At 46.3% G+C, this 20,358-nt stretch overlaps 1 protein-coding gene across 13 annotated transcripts in view; it reads left to right on the top strand.

Annotated features, from left to right (window-relative positions):
• The window catches only part of KIF1B (kinesin family member 1B), a 1,388,545-nt gene that overhangs the window by 658,943 nt on the left and 709,244 nt on the right, over nucleotides 1–20,358 (top strand). For all 13 annotated transcript variants that reach the window (XM_086921360.1, XM_086921359.1, XM_086921355.1 and 10 more), the window contains 2 exons: nucleotides 9,547–9,695; nucleotides 12,785–12,963. In XM_086921360.1, the coding sequence (XP_086777486.1) occupies nucleotides 9,547–9,695; nucleotides 12,785–12,963 (328 nt within the window). The remainder of the gene's footprint in view (nucleotides 1–9,546; nucleotides 9,696–12,784; nucleotides 12,964–20,358) is intronic.

The following is a 20,358-nucleotide window of genomic DNA, read 5'->3' as shown; positions in this document are numbered from 1 at the left end:
TAGCCATTCACATCACCCTTTTCATCAGCAAGCATAATTCCAAGATGATGTGAGGGCATGAAAAGGAGCACTAAAGAATGAATGAATGAATGCAGAACTAGATTTGAGATTCCTACATAATCATCATGTCAGATTGTGATACACTTATCGTCACAAAATAAACATTAAAAAACATTGCAAAATAATACATTTATACCTCGACTCAGAGCCCCAGGCTTACCGAACAAAGTTTTTATCAAGAGGAGAAGTCTCAAGGAGCAGAAATGGCATCTCAAGTTACTAGGGGGTCTGACCCATGATTGTGTAGCATCAGAGCATATGATTTGGCACAGGTGTCCTACTCCGATATCCTGCGTCTGGTCAAAGAAGCCCACATAAGGAAAGGGCACAAACCTTAAAGCCATGAAGAGGAGACTAGATCAAGTACCTAATGAAGAAGGAAAACCTTGTGGTTTCAGGAGCACCTCATCGAAGTTCAGTAGTGAAGAAAAGGAATGGCCGGAACAGGACAATGTGGTTAAGGGTGAGAACTGTTGAGTGGAACATAGAGGTTTGGAATCCCTGGGTAAAGCTACTCAGAAGAACATGCTATTGATCATCAGCAATAAATATGCTCCACCGGGAAACATAAAACTGGCAAGGCGTCTTGATGCACAGTGACGGTTCTCCACTGACCTAAAATTACAAAAATTGACCCTTTGACAACTGGAAAGGAAGTGGGGATTGAATTACTCACCAGAAAGGCAACAAATCTATTTGGTTGCTACGAGACAATGTAAAAAAACATCTTAATCACTAAACCAGCTCACTTTTCCTCCAGAATCTTGACTTCCAATAATAGATCTAAGGAAACCTTCGCAATTGTAAACAAACTGTCCAATCCGACAGAGTTTCAACAAAACCTACACCCACTCAAGCACTCCGCAATTCTTTGAATAACTTTTTCATCGAAAAGATTTCCACCATCAAAGCTAGTATTCCCACTTGCATCTCCTCTGAGGTATCCCATTTTATGCCTGGAAATTCCTGCGCTCTTGAACATTTCCCAGCCACCAGCAGACAAGTATTCCTTAATGTCTAAAGTAAGTCCGGATCTCCAACAGACTGTTGTCCACCCCAGGTCCTAAAAGAAGCCTTCACCAGTCTTCCAGAGCCCGCTCTCTCCCTTTTGAATGAGTCTTTATCCCAGGGCTGTGTCCTCCAGGCCTTTAAAGAGGCAATAGTGGTTCCCCTTTTGAAGAAGCCAGGGGCTGACCCCAAGATTCTGTCAGTTTACTGCCCGATCTCTTTGCTCCCCTATTTGGCTATGGTCTGGAGGCCCATGTTGCTCAATGCCTGTCTAATTTTATCGAACAATCCAACTATCTCGATTCACACCTAGCAGGGTTTCGCCCCGCTAATTCCACTTAGCCGGTAATACTAGCGGTATTAGACTCTCTGCAAGAGAAGGCCGACAGAGGCTCCTCCCAGGCCCTGGTGCTGTTAGATCTTTCTGCCACCTTTGACACAGTCGACCATGGTATTTTGGTGGACCGTGTCAGAGAGGCAGGCATTCAGGTTTCAGCTTTGAGCTGGATCAGGTCATTTTTAGATGACTGCACCCAGTCGGTCCATATAGCCTAGTTCACGGCACCAAAACTGACGACCACCGCAGGGCTCCTCGTTATTCCCCCATCTGTTTAATATTTACCTTCTCCCTCTGATCCGGTCCCTTAAGAAAAGGAGAGTTGTCACATTTAACTATGCTGATGATCTACACCTAATGTTCACCATCGACAACTCTCCTCAATCAGCTTTGGAATATCAGACTACCATGCTGCACATCCGCCATTGGATCGACTGTAACCATTTAAAGCTCAACCCAGGTAAGACCGAATTGGTCCTGACGGGGGTGGTCACAACTTCTGGGGCCCGCACTTGTAGCCTATGGAGTTGGGACCCTCTCCCACCCCTTCTACTTCTGCAAAAAGTCTTGGCATTACAATAAATAAAGACCTGTCACTAAAATCCCAAGTCAGTTCTGTGATCTCCACCTGTTTCTTCCAATTACGGAAGATTAGAAATATCAGCAGACTACTCTCACGAGAAGCGCTGATACAGGTTGTGATAGCCACAATCATGTCCCACTTGGACTATGCCAACTCAGTTTATCTTGGTATGCCACTATCTTTAACCAAATGTTTACAGTAGGTGCAGAATCAAGCAGCCAGACTGATCCACCAACAACCTAGGTGGCAACACGTCACTCCTCTTCTGAAGAAGCTGCACTGGCTTCTCATCCCCAGTAATGTGCCTTCAAAGTAGGATGTCTGTTTTTTAAATCACTATACAGACCGAGTCCCAAATTCATCAATAGCCTTACTCAAAGGTATACCCCTTCACCAACCTACACTCAGCTCACCTTTATCTCCTGGCAACTCCTAGCTGCCAGCTGAAGCGACAAGGTGGCTGTAGGTTTGCTACTCTGGCACCCAGACTCTGGAATTCTTTTCCTTGGAAATTCGATCATTTACTGACCTTCTCTAAGTTTCAGGAAATTCCTTGAAACATGGTTATTCACCCAAGCTTATGAATAATATCCTGTATGGGTCTGGCAAGTCCTAGAAAATGCACCGTGAAACTAACCGGTGTACGTGCGCTTTATAAGAATTTTTATAACATAACATCTGGAAGAAAGCACAGTGGAGTACAGAAGGAGCACTATAATTGATTAAGCAGATGACTTGCTGACTTCAGCTTCTAATCCATTAGACTCTGACATCTAAGATATGAAATTAACACATGTGTTTTTAAGAACCGGTGTAATCAATCCCTTTCTGTGACTTCTTTAAATAGTACTGCTCGCTGGGCGCCAGAAAAGTTTGTAATCAAATAAAGCACAAACCAGCAAATACAATGGCCAGAACACTTTGTACAGCCAGAAAATTCTTCGAAACCAAGAGTGGCTTAAAATCCTTTAGGCTTTGAAAATCTGTCAGCTGTAAAAAACAGAAAGGGTCAATGAGAATAAACTTTAGTAAAACCTTTTCTTTTACAGGCTGTTGTGTCCATGGGTCAAATTATTTATTATATGACAGATTTTTACACCACTCCTCTGGTCACAACTACTACGTGTTATGACTCTGACCTAAAAGCAGTTCATTGCATGTGGTTGAATAATGTTATATAGAAAACAAAAGGAGGAGTATCACCTGAAGTTAGGCTGAAGGTTTTCCAAGAGGAGGAATAATTATTCCTTTTGTAAGAAACCCCTCACTCACCACCTAGTGGTGACATGCTTCATCATCGGGGTCCACCCTGGTGACCTAGCGTCACCAGGGTGTGCTTCGACACCTGTAGTACAGTGGAGCAGGTTGTGAATGTGGGTGCAGAAAAATAAATGTTAAAAATTGTCCTGGTTTAACTTGAAAAAGTGAGTTTTATTAAAAAGCAACTGGACAATAATAAAATAAGGGGCGAGATACTGGGAGGAGAGTTACGACCTAAGTATCTCTGTATGTGTTATGGTGAGTTGGTCAACATGTTTCTACCAAGTGGGAAAATACCCGGTATTCATCAGGACCAAGGAGATGGATGGTGTGGGTCCCCTAAAAGACTCACCCTATCCTAAATCCTTTCTATACCATTGGCAAATTGGCCAAAGGTGGAATGCTCAAAAAATGTAGAGCATGAGTAAAAAACCTGTGGGGAAGAGAAAGTAAACGGGTGTCAGGCGCAAACATTCTTACTAGCCTGTTACGTCGTGCAGTTTCTCAGTGCGTTCATACTTCATGCCACAGTGATGAATGGAAAGACTTCAGGTGATAATGAGCGTGATGATATCGTGTCCATGAGCGCTTACTGTTAGTGCCGGGACCGATATATAAATATCAATTGGTGCGTGCACAATCACATGCAATAATTCTATTTTTATCGCAATAACATTCTGTTTGGCAAAACTCACAAAATGCGTTGTTTCGGTTATGATCGCAATTGCCTTCTAATTGGAAAGGTGTCTTAATGCCATTATGTATCATGGACCAGACAGTAGTGGCCCTTAGCAGTTATGGTACAGTCTATGCCCGAAGTTTCAAAAAGAAACACACAGGACTAACATACATGTAACATAAAGAGAGTCACAGATGCTGCATGGCAGAGGGCAGGCTTACTATTTGTAGTTCTTTCAAGTGCTTCGGCGGGCAGGGGGTAGGCACATCACGCAGTACAACGTATTCTGTGTAAACAATATAGTACCCGTGATAAGGTTAGCCTAATGATGATTGCCGAAGGCCGGTATATGTGGCCGCATCGGTATGTATGCGCAGCATGGCGTATGCTCGCATCGGGGTTCTGTGGGGGTAAAAGGATTGTGTTACTTACAGTTTACTGGCGAGGAGGGTAGCCCATAACCTACTTCTACCTTCCGCTGCTCGGCTACAATTGCCGTGCAGTCGGGTGCCGGTAATAATGAGAAAGTTGCTTCCGGGCGCGGTCACTTGGTAACAGCGTGACTGGCTCGGGAAGCGTGACTAAGGAGAGTCAGAAGGGCCGCTGGTTGCTTTGGTGATTGTATGCTAGGGCTTTGCGCATGCGTGGCCATGGAAATGTTAGAACAGATGAATACATTGCATCCTAAGGAGTATGCGTGGACATGGTGATATTAAATGGATGAGTATATTGCATCAGATTCTCGTCAAGGGACGGCCCTGTAATAATAGGAGCGTCTCATCGGGGGAGGAGTGCTCAATCGTTTGGAGCCACAAAGTTATCAGTGCAGAGGAGGGGAGATAATGCTCTTACAGAAAAATGTGAAACTACACAGGAACTTTAAGAGACAGACATATGATTGTCATGTGGTGCGGCCACAGAATAAAGTTTAAGTATTCGTTTTAAAATCAAATTAGTAGTATTGTGCACACCATATGAACTATAACCACAATGAAGACAAATAATATGGCAACAGTATTAGTTACCTAAAGTGTTAAAAATAGATACCACTCCAACATGATTGCTTTTATGAGTCTGTAACAACTCTATCCTCATTCTGTTACTTACAAATGCTAATCATATTATAGCAAAGCAGAAAATAAAGCTGATGTTGAGTTTCAGAGATGTTATACAGCAGCATATCTGTTTGAATAATGGAGTTCTGTGTTCAACAAAATAGCAAGATCTGCTATTCTTGTCTCACAAACCCAGCTTCAATGATGAATCAGTGATAGAGGCTGAGTGCCTTTCATTCCATCAGCCTTCTGTAGGAACCAGAGTTATGATTTTTTATGACCTTTGCCATTGTCGCCTACAGTGAAGATTTCTCTCTGCCCTTCTTCTGTGCTTGATCTTTATAACATATCTTTGTTATGAAAAACACTTAGCCGAAACAATTAACCAAAAGGGGCCTGATGTTGTTTAAATTATGTTCGTTCTCCGCGTTTGTGTTCTTTAAAAAAAACAACAAAAAATCAGGCCAATAGTTTTTAACCTTCTAAAAACGATTAGAAATCAATAACAAACCAATGTAAAATGGAGCAGTTAGCATATTAGATTAAATAATGCAAATATATTCACATGAGCTTAATTATCACATTGAAGAACATAATATAAACCAAACATGGGTTATATTAATCATACGAATCAGCATTCTGATTGACGAGTACACGTAACTCAAGCAGGGGAATGCGCAGAACAGGAAAGAAACACAATATTTCATGGTAAATCTATATTGACCTATATGTACTCAACTTAAAGATCTGGTGGTAGTCCATATTCTGAAATTGAAATATTTATTTGATTTTGTAAAACACCATGTTCACCCCAACAGGGGTATCGTGGTGCTGGAAGACGCTCAAATCGAATTAGAGGTTGCAACATTTGGTTCAGCATTCACCAAGAGGTTGATTCTCCTGCCTAAACAATGTTTTTTAGGCCTTACTAAATTTGCATAGGCCAGTCATCTGCCTAAGATGTAGAGGGAGGGGATCTCAGAGTGAGTGCAGGCCGATACAGACTAATGCTGGAACTGAGAGGAGAGCAAATAGGAAGATAAAGAGACCTATGTAGAATGCACCTAGATTTGATTAGAACATTGGACTTCACAGGGTGCCAGTGGAGTTGGTTAAAAGCTGGAGAAGGGGGATCATTTAACTCAAGTATCTGCTCAAGTATAGCTGCCTCATCCTGAATGAGTTGTAGTATGTAAATCAAGTAATTAGGTAGGCTGAAGAAGGAAGAATTACAGTAATTGTCGAATGAAGGCATTTACAATCAGCATCTTGTGAGAGAAAGAAGCAGATATAGCATGCTTTCGAAACTATCCAGCTGGAAAAAGCAGGGCTTTACCACTATGTTGACCCGGGTTACAAATAACTGAGGCAAATCAATTTTTACCTTCACGTTCTTCAATAGGTAGAAAGAGAGGGCTTTGGGCCAAGTGAAGACGACCAGAAGGGATAGCCCCAAACAAGGGACTTGTAAGAGGGTAGGTATCTTAATCTTGTCGCAGTTTACCTTGAGATGTTTAATGTATATACAAAGCTCTATTTTTGACAGGCATTCTAAAGGGGTAGAGGCTGCTGCCTTAGTATTTCTGGCAAGCTTCTGCAAAACCACTGGCTTGGGTCAGATGAGACAAAGGATACATATACAGATGGAACAAAAGTGGAGACAGGATAGAACTTTGGGGAACTCCACAATCTGAGGTTCTGCCAGTGGATGTGAATAGGGGCATTTATACCTGAAAGGATCTTTGGGAGAGGAAGTTGTAGAATTAGGTGAATGCAGTGCTGCGGATCTCTATTTCTGCTAGCCTCTCAAGAATAATGTGATGGTTCACTGTATCAAAGGCTGTGGAGAGATCTAACAAGAACAATGCAGCTAGCACATTACAGTTTTCTTAATAATGCAGCTCGTCTATGACCAACACAACAGTTAACTCAGTACTGAAACCAGGATCAAACCTAAGCTGTGCCAAGTGGAGAGCAGTGATGACAGCTACAAATTCCTGGAGCTGTAGGAAAACCCATTGCTCCAGTAACTTCACCATATATAGAATTTGAAAAATAAGCCTGGTATCATGGTGTCGGCTTCCATTGAAGGTTTCTTCAAGATTGAGGTGATAAGCATGTTTTGAGCCTTCTGGGAACAGCAGATGAGGAAACATTGAGGATGGCTAGAGGTAGTTACAGATCTTTATGGACCTGAGAAGAGATGGGGTTGGTAGGTAAAATAGAAGGTTACTGCTGTTCAAGATAGACTGGAAACTGTCTGCCTCAAGGGATGCCTTGTAGTCGGCAGGTTCACTGGGGACAAGAAGGAGGAGGAGGAGGAAGGAGGAAAGGCTAAGTACTCCAACTGGGCCCAAATAGCCCTGCAGTGATGCCGAAATTGCAGAGATTTTGTCAACAAATAAGTCCACAATTGTGTTACATGGTGGGATTATGGCCACTTTTTAAATTTGTAAATTGTTTTATAACCAAGAACATAGCAGATGGTATTTTCAGAGTCCTAAAGATTTTTTAACAGTAAGCGGACTTTGCCTTTTTAATGGTCACTTTAATGGCTTAGCCCAGCCTATTTGATTTTGAGGTGAGATTGTAAACTTTATGCCAAAGGTGTTCGGTGGAATCCAATGAGTGTTTCAGAGAGGCCTAATCTTCAGAAAACCAAACACATAATGGCTGTGAGCGCTAATCCATGGTGTTTTTCTACATGGAGACTTGGGAATCATTAGAAAGCATGCAGGAATAGAATGAGTGTACCAGGGTCTCCGTATCAAGGTCTTAAGGTAAAGATGTGTCCGACAGGGTCTCAGCTAAGCTCTCCATTGATGGATTTTCCAGATATGATATTTGGCAGAAGACGAAGGGGAGGAGGTAACCTCAAACTCCTTTTGAGAGAGGCAGGAGAAAGGGACACCAAAGTAGTCAGTCCACGGACACAGAATGGGAAAGTAAGAAAGACAAAATGGGGTACTAGTGGGAAGGAAGAGAGAAGTACCAGCAAACCATAAACAAAGAAAAAAGATTAGCTATTTTCTAGGTCAGCAGGAAAGCTGGGTTTTCACAGTGAGAGTTAAAACAATCCTAAAATAACTAAGTGTGCTTGAAACGGGTGACAAAGCAGAGATTACCAAATTAACTGCTTCCAGTACATTTTTAGGAGGTCTAATGACAAAAAACATAAAGCCACAATGGGTACCAAAAGAACCAGAAGTCTTTACCAAAAGAGACGACTGTATAACAGAGAGAACAGTCTAGTTGGATACATTTCAAATGACTCTTAACAAGAAAGGTAACAACTTTCTTACCCATGTAATGTAAAACATGTAAAGAGTAGGCAGACCGTATAGTCTGGTTAAGAATATCAGGCATATCGTCAGAAAGCCACGTTTTGATTAAACAAGCAATATTCAAAATCGAATCTACAATTGCCTTAAATAGGAGGACGTTTGCTAACCACCAACCTAACATTGATCAACATGCCAGTGAGCTGCCTGGCATTCGGAAAAACAGAAGTCAGGAAAAAGACAAGGACTGAGTACTTTAAAATAAAATAAAAAGAGGAGAGGGGTCCAAACAGTGACAGGGGAAGGCATGACTAAGCAGACAAGCTCTGGAGTAGCACACAACCGAGAACTCTTCCCATGCAGTAGTTCATATGATTGGAACCATCTGTAGATGCTGCGCGCAGTCCGGGTACGCACAGGAGCAGACGTTGTGCATTTGGCACATTCACTGCACTGAGCGTAGTACCCAACCGTACGCATAAGGAACGTGCCTTCAAAAACAACTAATGGTGGGGCTGCCTAAGGAAGGCTTCTGCTGATGAAAATACAAATAAGAGTATAAATGAGGGCTCACAATTAAAGTAATCATGTTAAAAACAGGTTTAAAACGAAGGATGAGAACATCAAAATCAACCGAAAGTATGCGACCCTCCGAGCATGCACAAAGATTGCAGAAATGTGTACAAAATAACATTAAAATCTGTTGTAGAGCATCTATCCTGCTGGGCATGGTAATTCTGCAAATTCAACCATTCCTCCCACTCAAGGTGGATTCATATTTTAACCTATTTCAAAATATTGTTGCCTTTTATTGTTTTCACCTCTGCATCCATCCATGGATAAAGAAAGTTTCCCTAAACCCACACCCTGAAGGGCTTAAACTATGTAGAGTTTAGAATATAGGATCAACTATATATTGAAAGCGCTGGAGCAAGAAATAAAAGTTTAATCAGTAGCAAAGCACGTGGAGAGCCGAAATGGTTGTCACTTATGAGGGTGGCCCCTTTATGGACCAGTGACATTACTTTTACATGAAACTATGTTATTTTTCTCACGTCGTACTGTGGTGGTGCTTACCTGCCAGTATTTGGGCGTTGTTGCAGAACTTTGTTTCTGCATCCAGTTTGACACTTCGAGCAGGTTCAAAGATGAATGTTATGTAGACTGATGCATAATATCTATTAGAATAATCATTACCAAAGGTAAGAAACTTGACTTTATGATCTTCATCACCTCCATGGTACCTGCTTGTGACTGGGATGTCTGTTTTCAACTTTTTTCAGTGCCCTGGTCGGCTCACCAGTACGAGTTGGCAGAATGGGCCTTTGGGAAATGGAAGCATCATCAATTCACCTCGCTGCGTGATCTACTCTGGGGCAATGCAGTTTACCTAAAGGAGGCCAACGCTATCAGCGTGGAGCTCAAGAAAAAGGTGAGGTGTGGCATGTGAACTGCAATCCGGCTGAGCACTGAAGTGACCGTCTCCCGAGTTGGGAATCAAATGCACTAAGGCAGTGGTTCCCAAACTTTTTTGACTCGTGGCTCCCTTGACCTAATTGGAAGTTGGCCGTGGCTCCCCACCATTTTTTTTACCTGCGCACCGGGGTGCCACGGTGCACCCTTTGGGAACCACTGGCCTACATGAAGAATCAAGCCTAGACGTGATGAAGGATTCAGAGAGTAGCCATAACTATCATAAAACTTTATTTGCAATCACAAATATCTTATAAAGTACATCTCAATGCATACAACACCATCATAGAGTAGCTTAAAGCACTCCCGCTAAAAGTAACCAGTCTAGAGAGACTCAAGGAGCTCTGTGGCATTACAAGAATTTTACGTGGGATGGGCTTTGATCATAGGCCTCCGCAGATATGTTTCGGGGGGGGGGCACATTTTTAACTTCATCACCATCCCCCTTGCACCCTTCTCCCCTCTGCCTTACACCCTTCTCGCCCTCCCCTTGCACCCTTCTCCCCCGCCCCTTGCAACGATCTCCCTCTCCCCCTTATACCCTACTCCACCTTCGCCTTTCACCCTTTTCTACCTTGCACCATTTTCCCCTCTGCCTTGCACCCTTCTCCTCTCTGCCTTGCACCCTTCTCCCCTCTGCCTTGCACCATTCTCCCCTCTGCCTTGCACCATTCTCCCCTCTGCCTTGCACCATTCTCCCCTCTGCCTTGCACCCTTCTCCCCTCTGCCTTGCACCCTTCTCCCCTCTGCCTTGCACCCTTCTCCCCTGTGCCTTGCACCCTTCTCCCCTCTGCCTTGCACCCTTCTCCCCTCTGCCTTGTACCCTTCTCCCCTCTGCCTTGCACCATTCTCCCCTCTGCCTTGCACCCTTCTCCCCTCTGCCTTGCACCCTTCTCTCTGCCTTGCACCCTTCTCCCCTCTGCCTTGCACCCTTCTCCCCTCTGCCTTGCACCCTTCTCCCCTCTGCCTTGCACCCTTCTCCCCTCTGTACCCACCCACCACTCTCCACCAGGCCCCTGAACCTGCACCCACCTAACGCCCTCCACCAGGCCTCTGATCCTGTACCCACCAAACGCCCTCCACCAGGCCTCTGATCCTGTACCCACCCAACGCTCTCCACCAGGCCCCTCACTCTGCACCTACCCACCCAACGCTCTCCACCAGGTCCCTGACCCCGCACCCACCCACCCAACGCTCTCCACCAGGCCTCTGACCCTGTACCCACCCAACGCTCTCCACCAGGCCTCTGACCCTGCACCCTGCACCCAGCCACCCAACGCTCTCCACCAGACCTCTGACCCTGCACCCACCCACACAACGCTCTCCACCAGGCCCCTGCCCCCAGACACCTGACCCTGCAGCCACCCACCCAATGGTCTCCACCAGGCCCCTATCCCTGCACCCACCCAAAGCTCTCCACCAGGCCCCTGACCCTGCACCCACCCACCCAACGGTCTCCACCAGGCCCCTGAACCTGCACCCACCCACCCAACCCTCTCCACCAGGCCCCTGACCCTGCACCCACCCAACGGTCTCCACCATGCTCCTGACCATGTACCCACCCACCCAACACCCTCCACCAGGCCCCTGACCCTGCACCCACCCACCCAACCCTCTCCACCAGGCCCCTGACCCTGCACCCACCCAACGGTCTCCACCAGGCCCCTGACCATGTACCCACCCACCCAACACCCTCCACCTGGCCCCTGACCCTGCACCCACCCACCCAACACTTTCCACCAGGCCCCTGACCCTGCACCCACCCAACGGTCTCCACCAGGCCCCTGACCATGTACCCACCCACCTAACACCCTCCACCAGGCCCCTGACCCTGCACCCGCCCACCCAACACTTTCCACCAGGCTCTTGACCCTGCACCCACCCACCCAATGCCTACTGTGGACCCGGGGCATTCAGACAATACAGGCTCTCCTTGCAGAAAAATAGGGCAACAGCAGCCTCAGAGACTCAGAGTGACAAGAAGAGTTCAAAATTGTGTCTAGTGGAAGTTTTGGCTCATCGTAAAGTAGGGCGGAGGGTTAATGTACCTGCTTCAAAGAACGTGCACCTTGCAGATCATAGAACTGAGTGAACTATGAGTAGCACTATAAAAACTATACATGATTTTTCCACATTTGTCTAATTACTTTGGGAATACAAATAACAATAAAGAATGCTTACAAACTGTGACAACATGCGTGCCTTTCTCAATGTTTCACTTTAAAACTATCTGATCATATAAATGGGCGTACGGTCTCATGCAACAGGCGAGTTCTAAAGGGTCCCTGGAAAGACCACAAGGTTGTCCCTGTCCCCCCCCAGAAATTTAGTGTCTCCTACGCCCCTGCTGAAAGAACTGCACTGGGGGCAGAGAAACAGGACAGGCAGCGCAATCGGGCTCACAGAAAAGGACAGGCTACTCCACCGGGGTACAGAAAAGAACAGGCTGCTCCACAGGGTCCCAGAAGCAGGACAGTCAGCTACATAGGGGCTCAGAGAAACAGGACAGGCTGCTGCACCGGGCTCAGAGAAACAGTCCAGATAGGACCGAGAAGAAAACACCGGGAGATGCGTGCCCTGGGGCAATGTCTGCCACGTGTGAGAGCTAAAGGCTTTCTCCATCAATCAGTAATTGAGATGCAGAGTGACCTGGCAGCACAAAGGAGGGGGAGGAAATGCGGCTGCAGTTTCAACGACCCAAATCCTGCGCCGCGCCTCGGCGCCCCTGGCTTCTAATCACGGCGCACCAGGGCGCCGCGGCGCACACTTTGGGAACCACAGCACTAAAGCAATATTTTGCCAAAATCCGACTATTGTAAAGGCAATAATTCTAGCACCTGTCATTGATACAGTATTTAGCTTTCAATGCATAGAAGTGTGTAGAGTGCATAGGGAAACAGTATAACAGCGGGTGGTGAACCGTCTTCTGAGAGCAGTGGTACCAGCATGGTTGGCTTTTACCACTGTCTTGCCAGCAGTAGGCTGCCACACATAGTCCCTGATACATGTTTATTTGTTACATTGTTTGTTTTGAATTTCTATCTCCAGGTGCAGTTTCAGTTTGTGCTCCTGACAGATACGCTGTATTCTCCGTTGCCACCAGAGCTGATGCCCGCACAGTCTGGCAGGGTTTGGGATGACCATTCATTCCCTCGAACCGTGGTGGCAGTTGAAGTCCAAGACTTGAAGAATGGGGCCACACATTACTGGTCACTAGAGAAACTGAGGTATGGATCTTGGGGATGTTTGTGATCTCACAGCAAGACCTCCATGTGTGCACTGAATTTGGTTTCTCTACCTGAAATGTCATCTCAGTAAGGGGTGTGTGCGGCTAGTTGGATTGGCTGCATTGTTGTTCCACAGTTCATGGCTGCATAATGTCCTGAAGATCCTTACTTAAGTAGCTTGATTAAAAGAGCAATACTATTGACAGTTTAATCAAGTTAAGCAGCTAAACTGACACTTATGCATTTTTGTTCCACCCTTCATGGCTGCATAATGTCCTGAAGATCCTTACTTAAATAGCTTCACAAAAAAAGAGCGATACTATTGACAGTTTCATCAAGTTAAACAGCGAAACTGACATCTCTGTATTGTGGGGACCTCTGGCTGGAAAAATCCTATATAAAAGAGAAAATACTGTACTCCGTCTACTATAAGGTAAAGACATTTAGTTTAAGCAAACATTAATGAATTCTTATATAAATGCCACTGGAAAAAACAGGTGTGAAAATTCCCAGTGTATTCCTGAATCCCACCCACGTAAGACGGAAAAAAAACTGATTACCTGAGGCATAATTTTTTTTTTGGTGAACCTTTATTTGTAGCACATATGATTACAGGTATGGGCCTACAACCATCACGGCCGGCCGCTAGACAAACCCAAAACTTTACAAGCAATATGCATAGTTGTAACATTTCGGAGCCCAGGATAATAAAATAACAGTACATAATCCGTAAGCGGACACAACAGCTTGAATCAGGATTTAAAAGGTTCATTTTCAAAGAAAGAACTAAGAAGAAGTGCCGCACGGTCGCACCCAGTCCCACGATAGTGTGCGAATCAGGATATCTGGTACAGTAGCAATGCGGGGGGGCATCCGGAGATAAAATATACACATCAGGAGAAGTAAAAGGACAACCCCGCTGTGTAACAAGTCTAAACCCCGCCCCTCAACTCCAAACACATTGCAAGGAACATGGGTGACGACGACACTAAAAGAGAAGAAAGACTAAAGGGCCATAGAAACAAATACTAATCTAACACCCATCCCGCAACCCCCCACCCTGCACACCCGCAGAAGGCCATGGCCTACCCCCCAGCAGCGTGCCTGTCGCCCTAATAGAACCCGAAATATAGAAAGATAGGGAAAAGGAAGAAAAGAAGAGAAAATAAGCGGAGGAGGGCCCTCATCGCGCCGCCCGGCCCCGCCCTTCACCCCTACACTTCGGAAATCCCAGAGAGGAAACAATACCATAGGGAAGAATAACAAATCCCGAGCACAAGAACAATGAACTATCGATCAAAGATACCCACTGCACCGTCTGTCAGTAATAAAGCAAATAAATTGTAAGCCACCTCATCCCTGACCCTGTCTGGCAGTAGTACCGCCCAAAGTCCTCTCGTTAATCAATATAAAGCACAGTCTTGAAGGTCCAAACAGTATGGTTGAGCCCGGACGGGGCGAAGCCACAAAAGAGCATAGTAATCCAAATCTGTCCAAAGATAGATAGCAAAGATCAGGCAACAACAACGCCGGTCCCATGAACCTCCCAAAGATGGCACACAATAACATCATCCAGGAGAGGAGAGTCAAATATTCCGGCCACCACCGCGATACAACCCGGCCAGTCCAAGGAGGAAAACAGCGCTCCACCCCCAGCCGCCAGCTGGACACGTGTTCCAAGGATCCCTCCATACAAGCAATCAAAACGGTCCGCGCGGGCATGGGGGCCCGGTCTTCAAGCGGCCTAGGGTGCCCCCGAGGATCCGTAACATCCTCCATGGACACAGCAGCAGGTTCATCGGCCGACCCCTGGAATAGGGCCGTGGCCGCCATAGATGGCGAAACAGCGATGGCGTCCATCCTTGCACCCAGGTCTCGAACATGGCAATCAATAGTCTTGTGCAAAACTGTTAGGGCAGCCAACACGTCCCAGGGTGTGAACTCCGCCGTGCGTTGCGAGCATCTCGGCCCCAGCCTTGCAACAGCCGCCCAACCCGGACGTGAGCCGTGGAGAAGGGTACCAGCCGCCATCTTAATCCAGTCGGCCCCGTCCCTCTTCACCATATTCAGGGACCGGGCCTTACTGTGAGGGCACCGCAGGATGCGTCCCTAGGGCAAACGAACTGTGGGGCAGGGTCCAGAAAGGAGAGCCACCAAAAGGCTAGAGTCCCGTATGGCCCCGGGAGTCGCCCGCCTATGTCGGGGGCAATCCTTGGCTATGCCTGGGCAACAAAATTTGGGGAGGGGGCAGGAGTCAAGCGCCCCCTCCGATCCAACGCCACCACACTGCCCCACAAGGGTCTCCGACAAGCGGGTCGGGTCTTTACCGCTGGCAGCGGTCTTTCATGTCATCGGCACCCACCGGCAGGCTCCCCGCCGCCATCAACGGCCGTTGGTGCTGCAGCCGTGGCCGGAGACCCAGCCTAATCAACGCCCCGGTCTCACCATCACGTGGGCCGCTGAGCAGTCGGGGATATTTCCCAAGATCGGCGGCATGCCGGAGCTCCGGAAGCAAACGGTAGGTGCTAGTTTTCTTTCCTCTATCAAAGTAAGCCTCCGTGGGTCAGGATATTCGACAGGATAGATGTGTGGGGCGAAAGGGCTCGCAGAGCCGAGCGACTATGCGGCCATTTCGGATGCCTGCTTGGCTCCTCCAGCCACCTGAGGCATCATTGATAGTAGAAGCCACTAGAGCCTTAAATATGGACGGGGTGCTTCTTTAATTCTTATAATGCACGCCTATGATGCTGCACTTTTCCTCATTACTTAGACATGTAGACTATATTTTATGTCATGGTTCCTGCAATATACTTTTTAGAAAGGTTTTCTGTTGCTAAATGTAGCCTAAAATTGAGAAAAAACGGTCTGTGATTGGTTTTTGAAGGGTGCTGCTCATAATTTAGACATCTTGGACTCTTCACCCTTTCGATTTACATATGGATACAGTATTCATTGCAAAAACACAGTTAAAGTTTGGTTATGGTTACAAAACAAAATCTAAAAACCACCGACATTTGCCTGTTATTTTTAGTTAAGTTAACCACAACTTGTTTACCCGTTATTCATTCGTTTTGACCACCAAATATGACCTCACTCTGATCACAACCTCCAGAGCTACCAGTGCTCTGCCTTTGGCCAGGTAACACAGCAGTGAGCTTCAGGGACAGACCGAGTGCCCAGCCCTCGGTGCTAGGCCAGCGCTTAGTGCATACAGTCTTTTGCCAACTCTCCAGACTGACAGCCCCTTCTGCATGCTCATTGGGTAACTGGTTGGAGGACCTAACCTACAGCGAGTCCCTGAGTCTAGACATCAGTGGGTGGCAAACTCTACTGTACTGCACATATCCTTTAGCCAAGTGCGGCAATGGTTGGCAGCAGGGCCTGGCCTTTGGCCAGTTCCTTCGTCCAAAACTCTGGGGTGACTAACCCCCACTATGCACAACCTTGGCTTTATGCAGCAGGGCTCACCCACAAGGCCTGACCTATGGCAAGGCCTACACTCAACCTTCTGCGGATGGACAGTCCATACTGCTCGTAACCTTTAGACTTTTGGAGAGATGGTTGGGAATGGGGCCTGGTGTTCAACCAGGACGTGCATCGAAACAATATTGAGCGGCCTACCTCCACTGCACACAGCTTTCAGCCTTGCACAGCAGAAGTTAGCTGCAGGCCTTACACCCAACCCTTTGCAGGCTGCCAACCTTTTATATACAGCCTTTCAAATAAGATTTCATACATGTCTGTGGTACAGCACCTGCACATTAGCAAGTAAGTTATGCTCCTGGAGTTAAAAAATTATATGTGCTGTCACAATGAGGCAATTAATCTCCTAAGAATAAACTCCAACGTGGCTTGTACTTAGATCTTAAGAATGCAGATGGGTTTGTCATCTCCTTGAAAGGTGACCCCACCTAAGCCTCCTAAAGTAGTACCTTTTCATTACTAGTTCTCTTATTATGCAATAATTAGGACTAGTCAGCAGAAAGTTTGGAGGTACCATCAACCACAGTGGAAATTCAGTATAATTTATCAGAAATCCTTACCATGCAGGTCTGTGAGTTGAGTCTTTACTTACAGGCTCAGTTTCTCCTATTAGCAACATGATAAAACTGAATTGAACAAGGTAGTACTGGACAACATTTTAAACACATCAGCACCATCAAACTCTAAAGTCCTAGCACATCCAACTCCACAGAGTCCGCTCACTCTTTAGTTTTTGGCGAAAAGGAAAGCTTATGTTTTTCCCAGTGCCCCAAAGAATAGCAAATCAAAGTATAACTACTCTAGGTGAAGAAAGTGTTGTCAGATAGCCTGGTTTTAAGAACAGTGAATACTTACTGTGTGGCTAAGTTCTCCCATGTTCATGAGAACTTGCGGAGGACATAGTAGTACTAGAGCAAATGAAGCAGCCATTCTTTCAGCTCAGAGGATGTGGCAAATAAGCATAAAGGTGTTTTGTTGAAGACTAGAATAGATGAAGAGGACTTAGTAGCGAGGTTGACAAGTACAGAAGTGGTCACCCATTGCCTTGCATGGATACAATTGAAAGGATGTACAAATCAGTTTAAAGGAATGCAGTTTGATGAGGTTCACTTTGTTGCGAAAGCATTCTCAATAGAAAGACTTAAGCAGAGTAGGGTCGCAAGCCATTTACTTGGGAAATAGCCTTGCTGGCAAGCAGTTTTATTAACATCCTAACAGTGATGGATACAGTTTGCTAAAACATTTAGTACTGCAACAAGCACTTTAAAACCGCAACGAAAATGGTCTTGCCAGCGCCAGAAAGTATTTATTTTGTTATTCATTTTAAAAGTTTTATATAGCGCTGGCTAGACCCGGAGGTATCAGAGCGCTTTACATTAGCATCAGATCACAGTTGCAGGTTACATCGTTACAAAGGTTGCATAGTTCTTAGAGCATGGCAACATAGTTACTTGTAAGGTTCAGATAAACAATAAGCACAAATACGTAAGGGGAAAAGAAGGTACGGTGAGAGATTCAGGGGGGTTGGAGTAGGGGAAATAGACAGATAATGAAGGTGGGAAAGAGGAAGGCAGGGGAGGGTGAAAGTCACAACAAGGGGAGAAGAGGGGAAGGGTGACGGGGACACAAATCGGTAGACGAGTCAAGGCAACGTCCAAAGTCCAGTAAGCTATGATCCCAGGGGAAGTGAAATACCTTTCCTATCTCTATTGCGAGAGGCTCCCTTTACGCAGTGGACTCTCTCAGAGAGGTCTCTGAGACTCCAAGGTCTACATACTGGATCCTTCCCCAAAAAGGGGAGAGGGATCGCTTTGGCAAGGGGTGCCATACCATACCTCAAGTGGGAGTGTCTCCATTGGCGCAGTGGACTCACTCAGCGGGTTCGCTGAGATTCCAGAGTATAAATATTGGATCTTTCCCCAACAAGGGGAGAAGGCGTGCTTTGTCAAAGGGCACAAAGGACAGGGGGTAGGCTGAGTAGAAGGCAAGGGGAGAGATTCAGGGGAGAGAGGATAGGACCTAGGAAAGAGACAATACAGAGAGACGAAAAGAAGTCTGCCTAAAGACCGACTGGGTAGGTGACGACCAAGGAGGGTGTCCAAGGCCCATCTCCCCTATAGCTAAACCAAGTAGCTCCATCGGGCATCAGACAAAATAGTTAAGTCTCAAAACATTTAGAGAGGAGGGAGGAGAGACATAAATAGAGGGAGGATGCGGTAGGAGACAATAGGAGAGACGACAGGAAGTGCAACAATGTGGTTCAACAATATACTAGAAGAGAATCAACAAGTAAACATTAAGTAAGACAATCAGCAATACAATTAGGGGAGGAGTGAAAGGCGAGAGAAAGTAGTGGGGGGTAGGGGACGAGAGGGAGTGAGGATAAGAGATGAGACAACCATAGAGAGGAAAGGAAGTCTGTCTAAGGTTCACAGAAAAACAGGGTGGGGAACAAAGGGCAAGGGCATATGAGGGATGAGGACAAAGGACAGAAGCTGGAAAGGCAAACGTTATCAGACGTGCGTTAGATTTTGTCAAACAATTTTGTAGGGCCTGCCGTAGACAATCAGCAATTCTGCTTTACCTAATTGCTTGTGAACAAAGTAAAAAACCTAGACCTAAGCAAAAAGAGAGAATAAAATTCCAAGTCAATATATGAAGCATGGACCAGGAATCTCAAGGTGAGATAAACAGAGGTACTAGAAGGTAAACAACAAAATGACAAGGTAAATAATATAAGCAAGTAGGTAGTAAGCTCCTTCCTGCAGTCTTTTTTTTTTTAAATATATTTTTATTGCAGGAATTAGCAAATTGTTACATACTTGACCAGCATTATAAATCAAACAAAGGCAGTGAAATGCAACCCTCCGTCCCCCAGCAATATGTATACAGCCATTCAGCCCATAGCCCAATGGTTGGGCGGTATAATCCAAGGGGGGCTCAACAGGAAGTTGAAGCTGGTCCGGATGATCCGTCGTCCGTCATCTGCTTTTCTAAACAAGCCCACAAAACCAAAAGAAAACCCCTCCCTCAAAACACTATAAACCGAATAAACCCCCGCCCCACCCCGCCATCAGTGCACGGCAACAACCGCAGTAGGATTGGTGATAGGACCCATGAGGAGAGTAACAGATCTGAAAGGTGTAATCGCCTATCTGGACTCGGGGCGAGCTGCTTCCTCACTTTCGGAGTCGCTGGGGGCGCAATAATCCCTTAGGGCCTGTACCAATGTCTCCCATTCCAGCGCTGCCTCCTGCGCCTTCTCGTTATGCTGTCTCCTAGCTAACTGATACCTCAGCGTGCTTTCTCCCGCTGCCCATTTCAAGAGTTCGCTGTGCCATCGGCCTCCCGTCGGACCGACCCGTGCCTTCCAGTTCCTGGTCACCTCTCGTTTTGCAAGGAGAAGCCCCAAGTCAATAAATTTGCTAGTAATTTTGTTTTTGGGGGTATGTGGAAACCAGTGGAGGAGTCCCACTGCTGCATCAACCAATAATGACCTCCCTGTTACCTCCAGGGTCTTCCCCACTTCCGCCCAGTATAAGGACAATCCCGGGCAGGACCACAACATGTGGAGGAGGTCTGCCTCTGGCACCTGGGGCAGTCCGCAGTGTCCGTAGCAAAATACTGTTTGATTTTCGCCGGGGTCAGATATGCCCTGTGAAGTATATAGTAATGGACCAGTTGGAATCGGGCGTGACGCGTGCCCTTCCAGGCTCGACGCATGAGTTGGGACCAGGTCGTCTCTGGGATCTCCTTACCTATGTCCTCCTCACAACGGGTTCTCAAAGTGGTGAGGGGGGCCAGCCCCTCATTGATTAGTCTGCCGTAGAGGCAAGTGACCGCCTTCACCGTACCCGCAGACATCATGACGTATTGGCACACCGGAGATGTAGGGGGTTCCTCTTGCCCGTG

The sequence above is a fragment of the Lissotriton vulgaris genome, chromosome 5 (assembly GCF_964263255.1).
Source record: "Lissotriton vulgaris chromosome 5, aLisVul1.2, whole genome shotgun sequence".
NCBI classification, from domain to species: domain Eukaryota; kingdom Metazoa; phylum Chordata; class Amphibia; order Caudata; family Salamandridae; genus Lissotriton; species Lissotriton vulgaris.
This window is presented reverse-complemented; position numbering and strand designations above follow the sequence as displayed.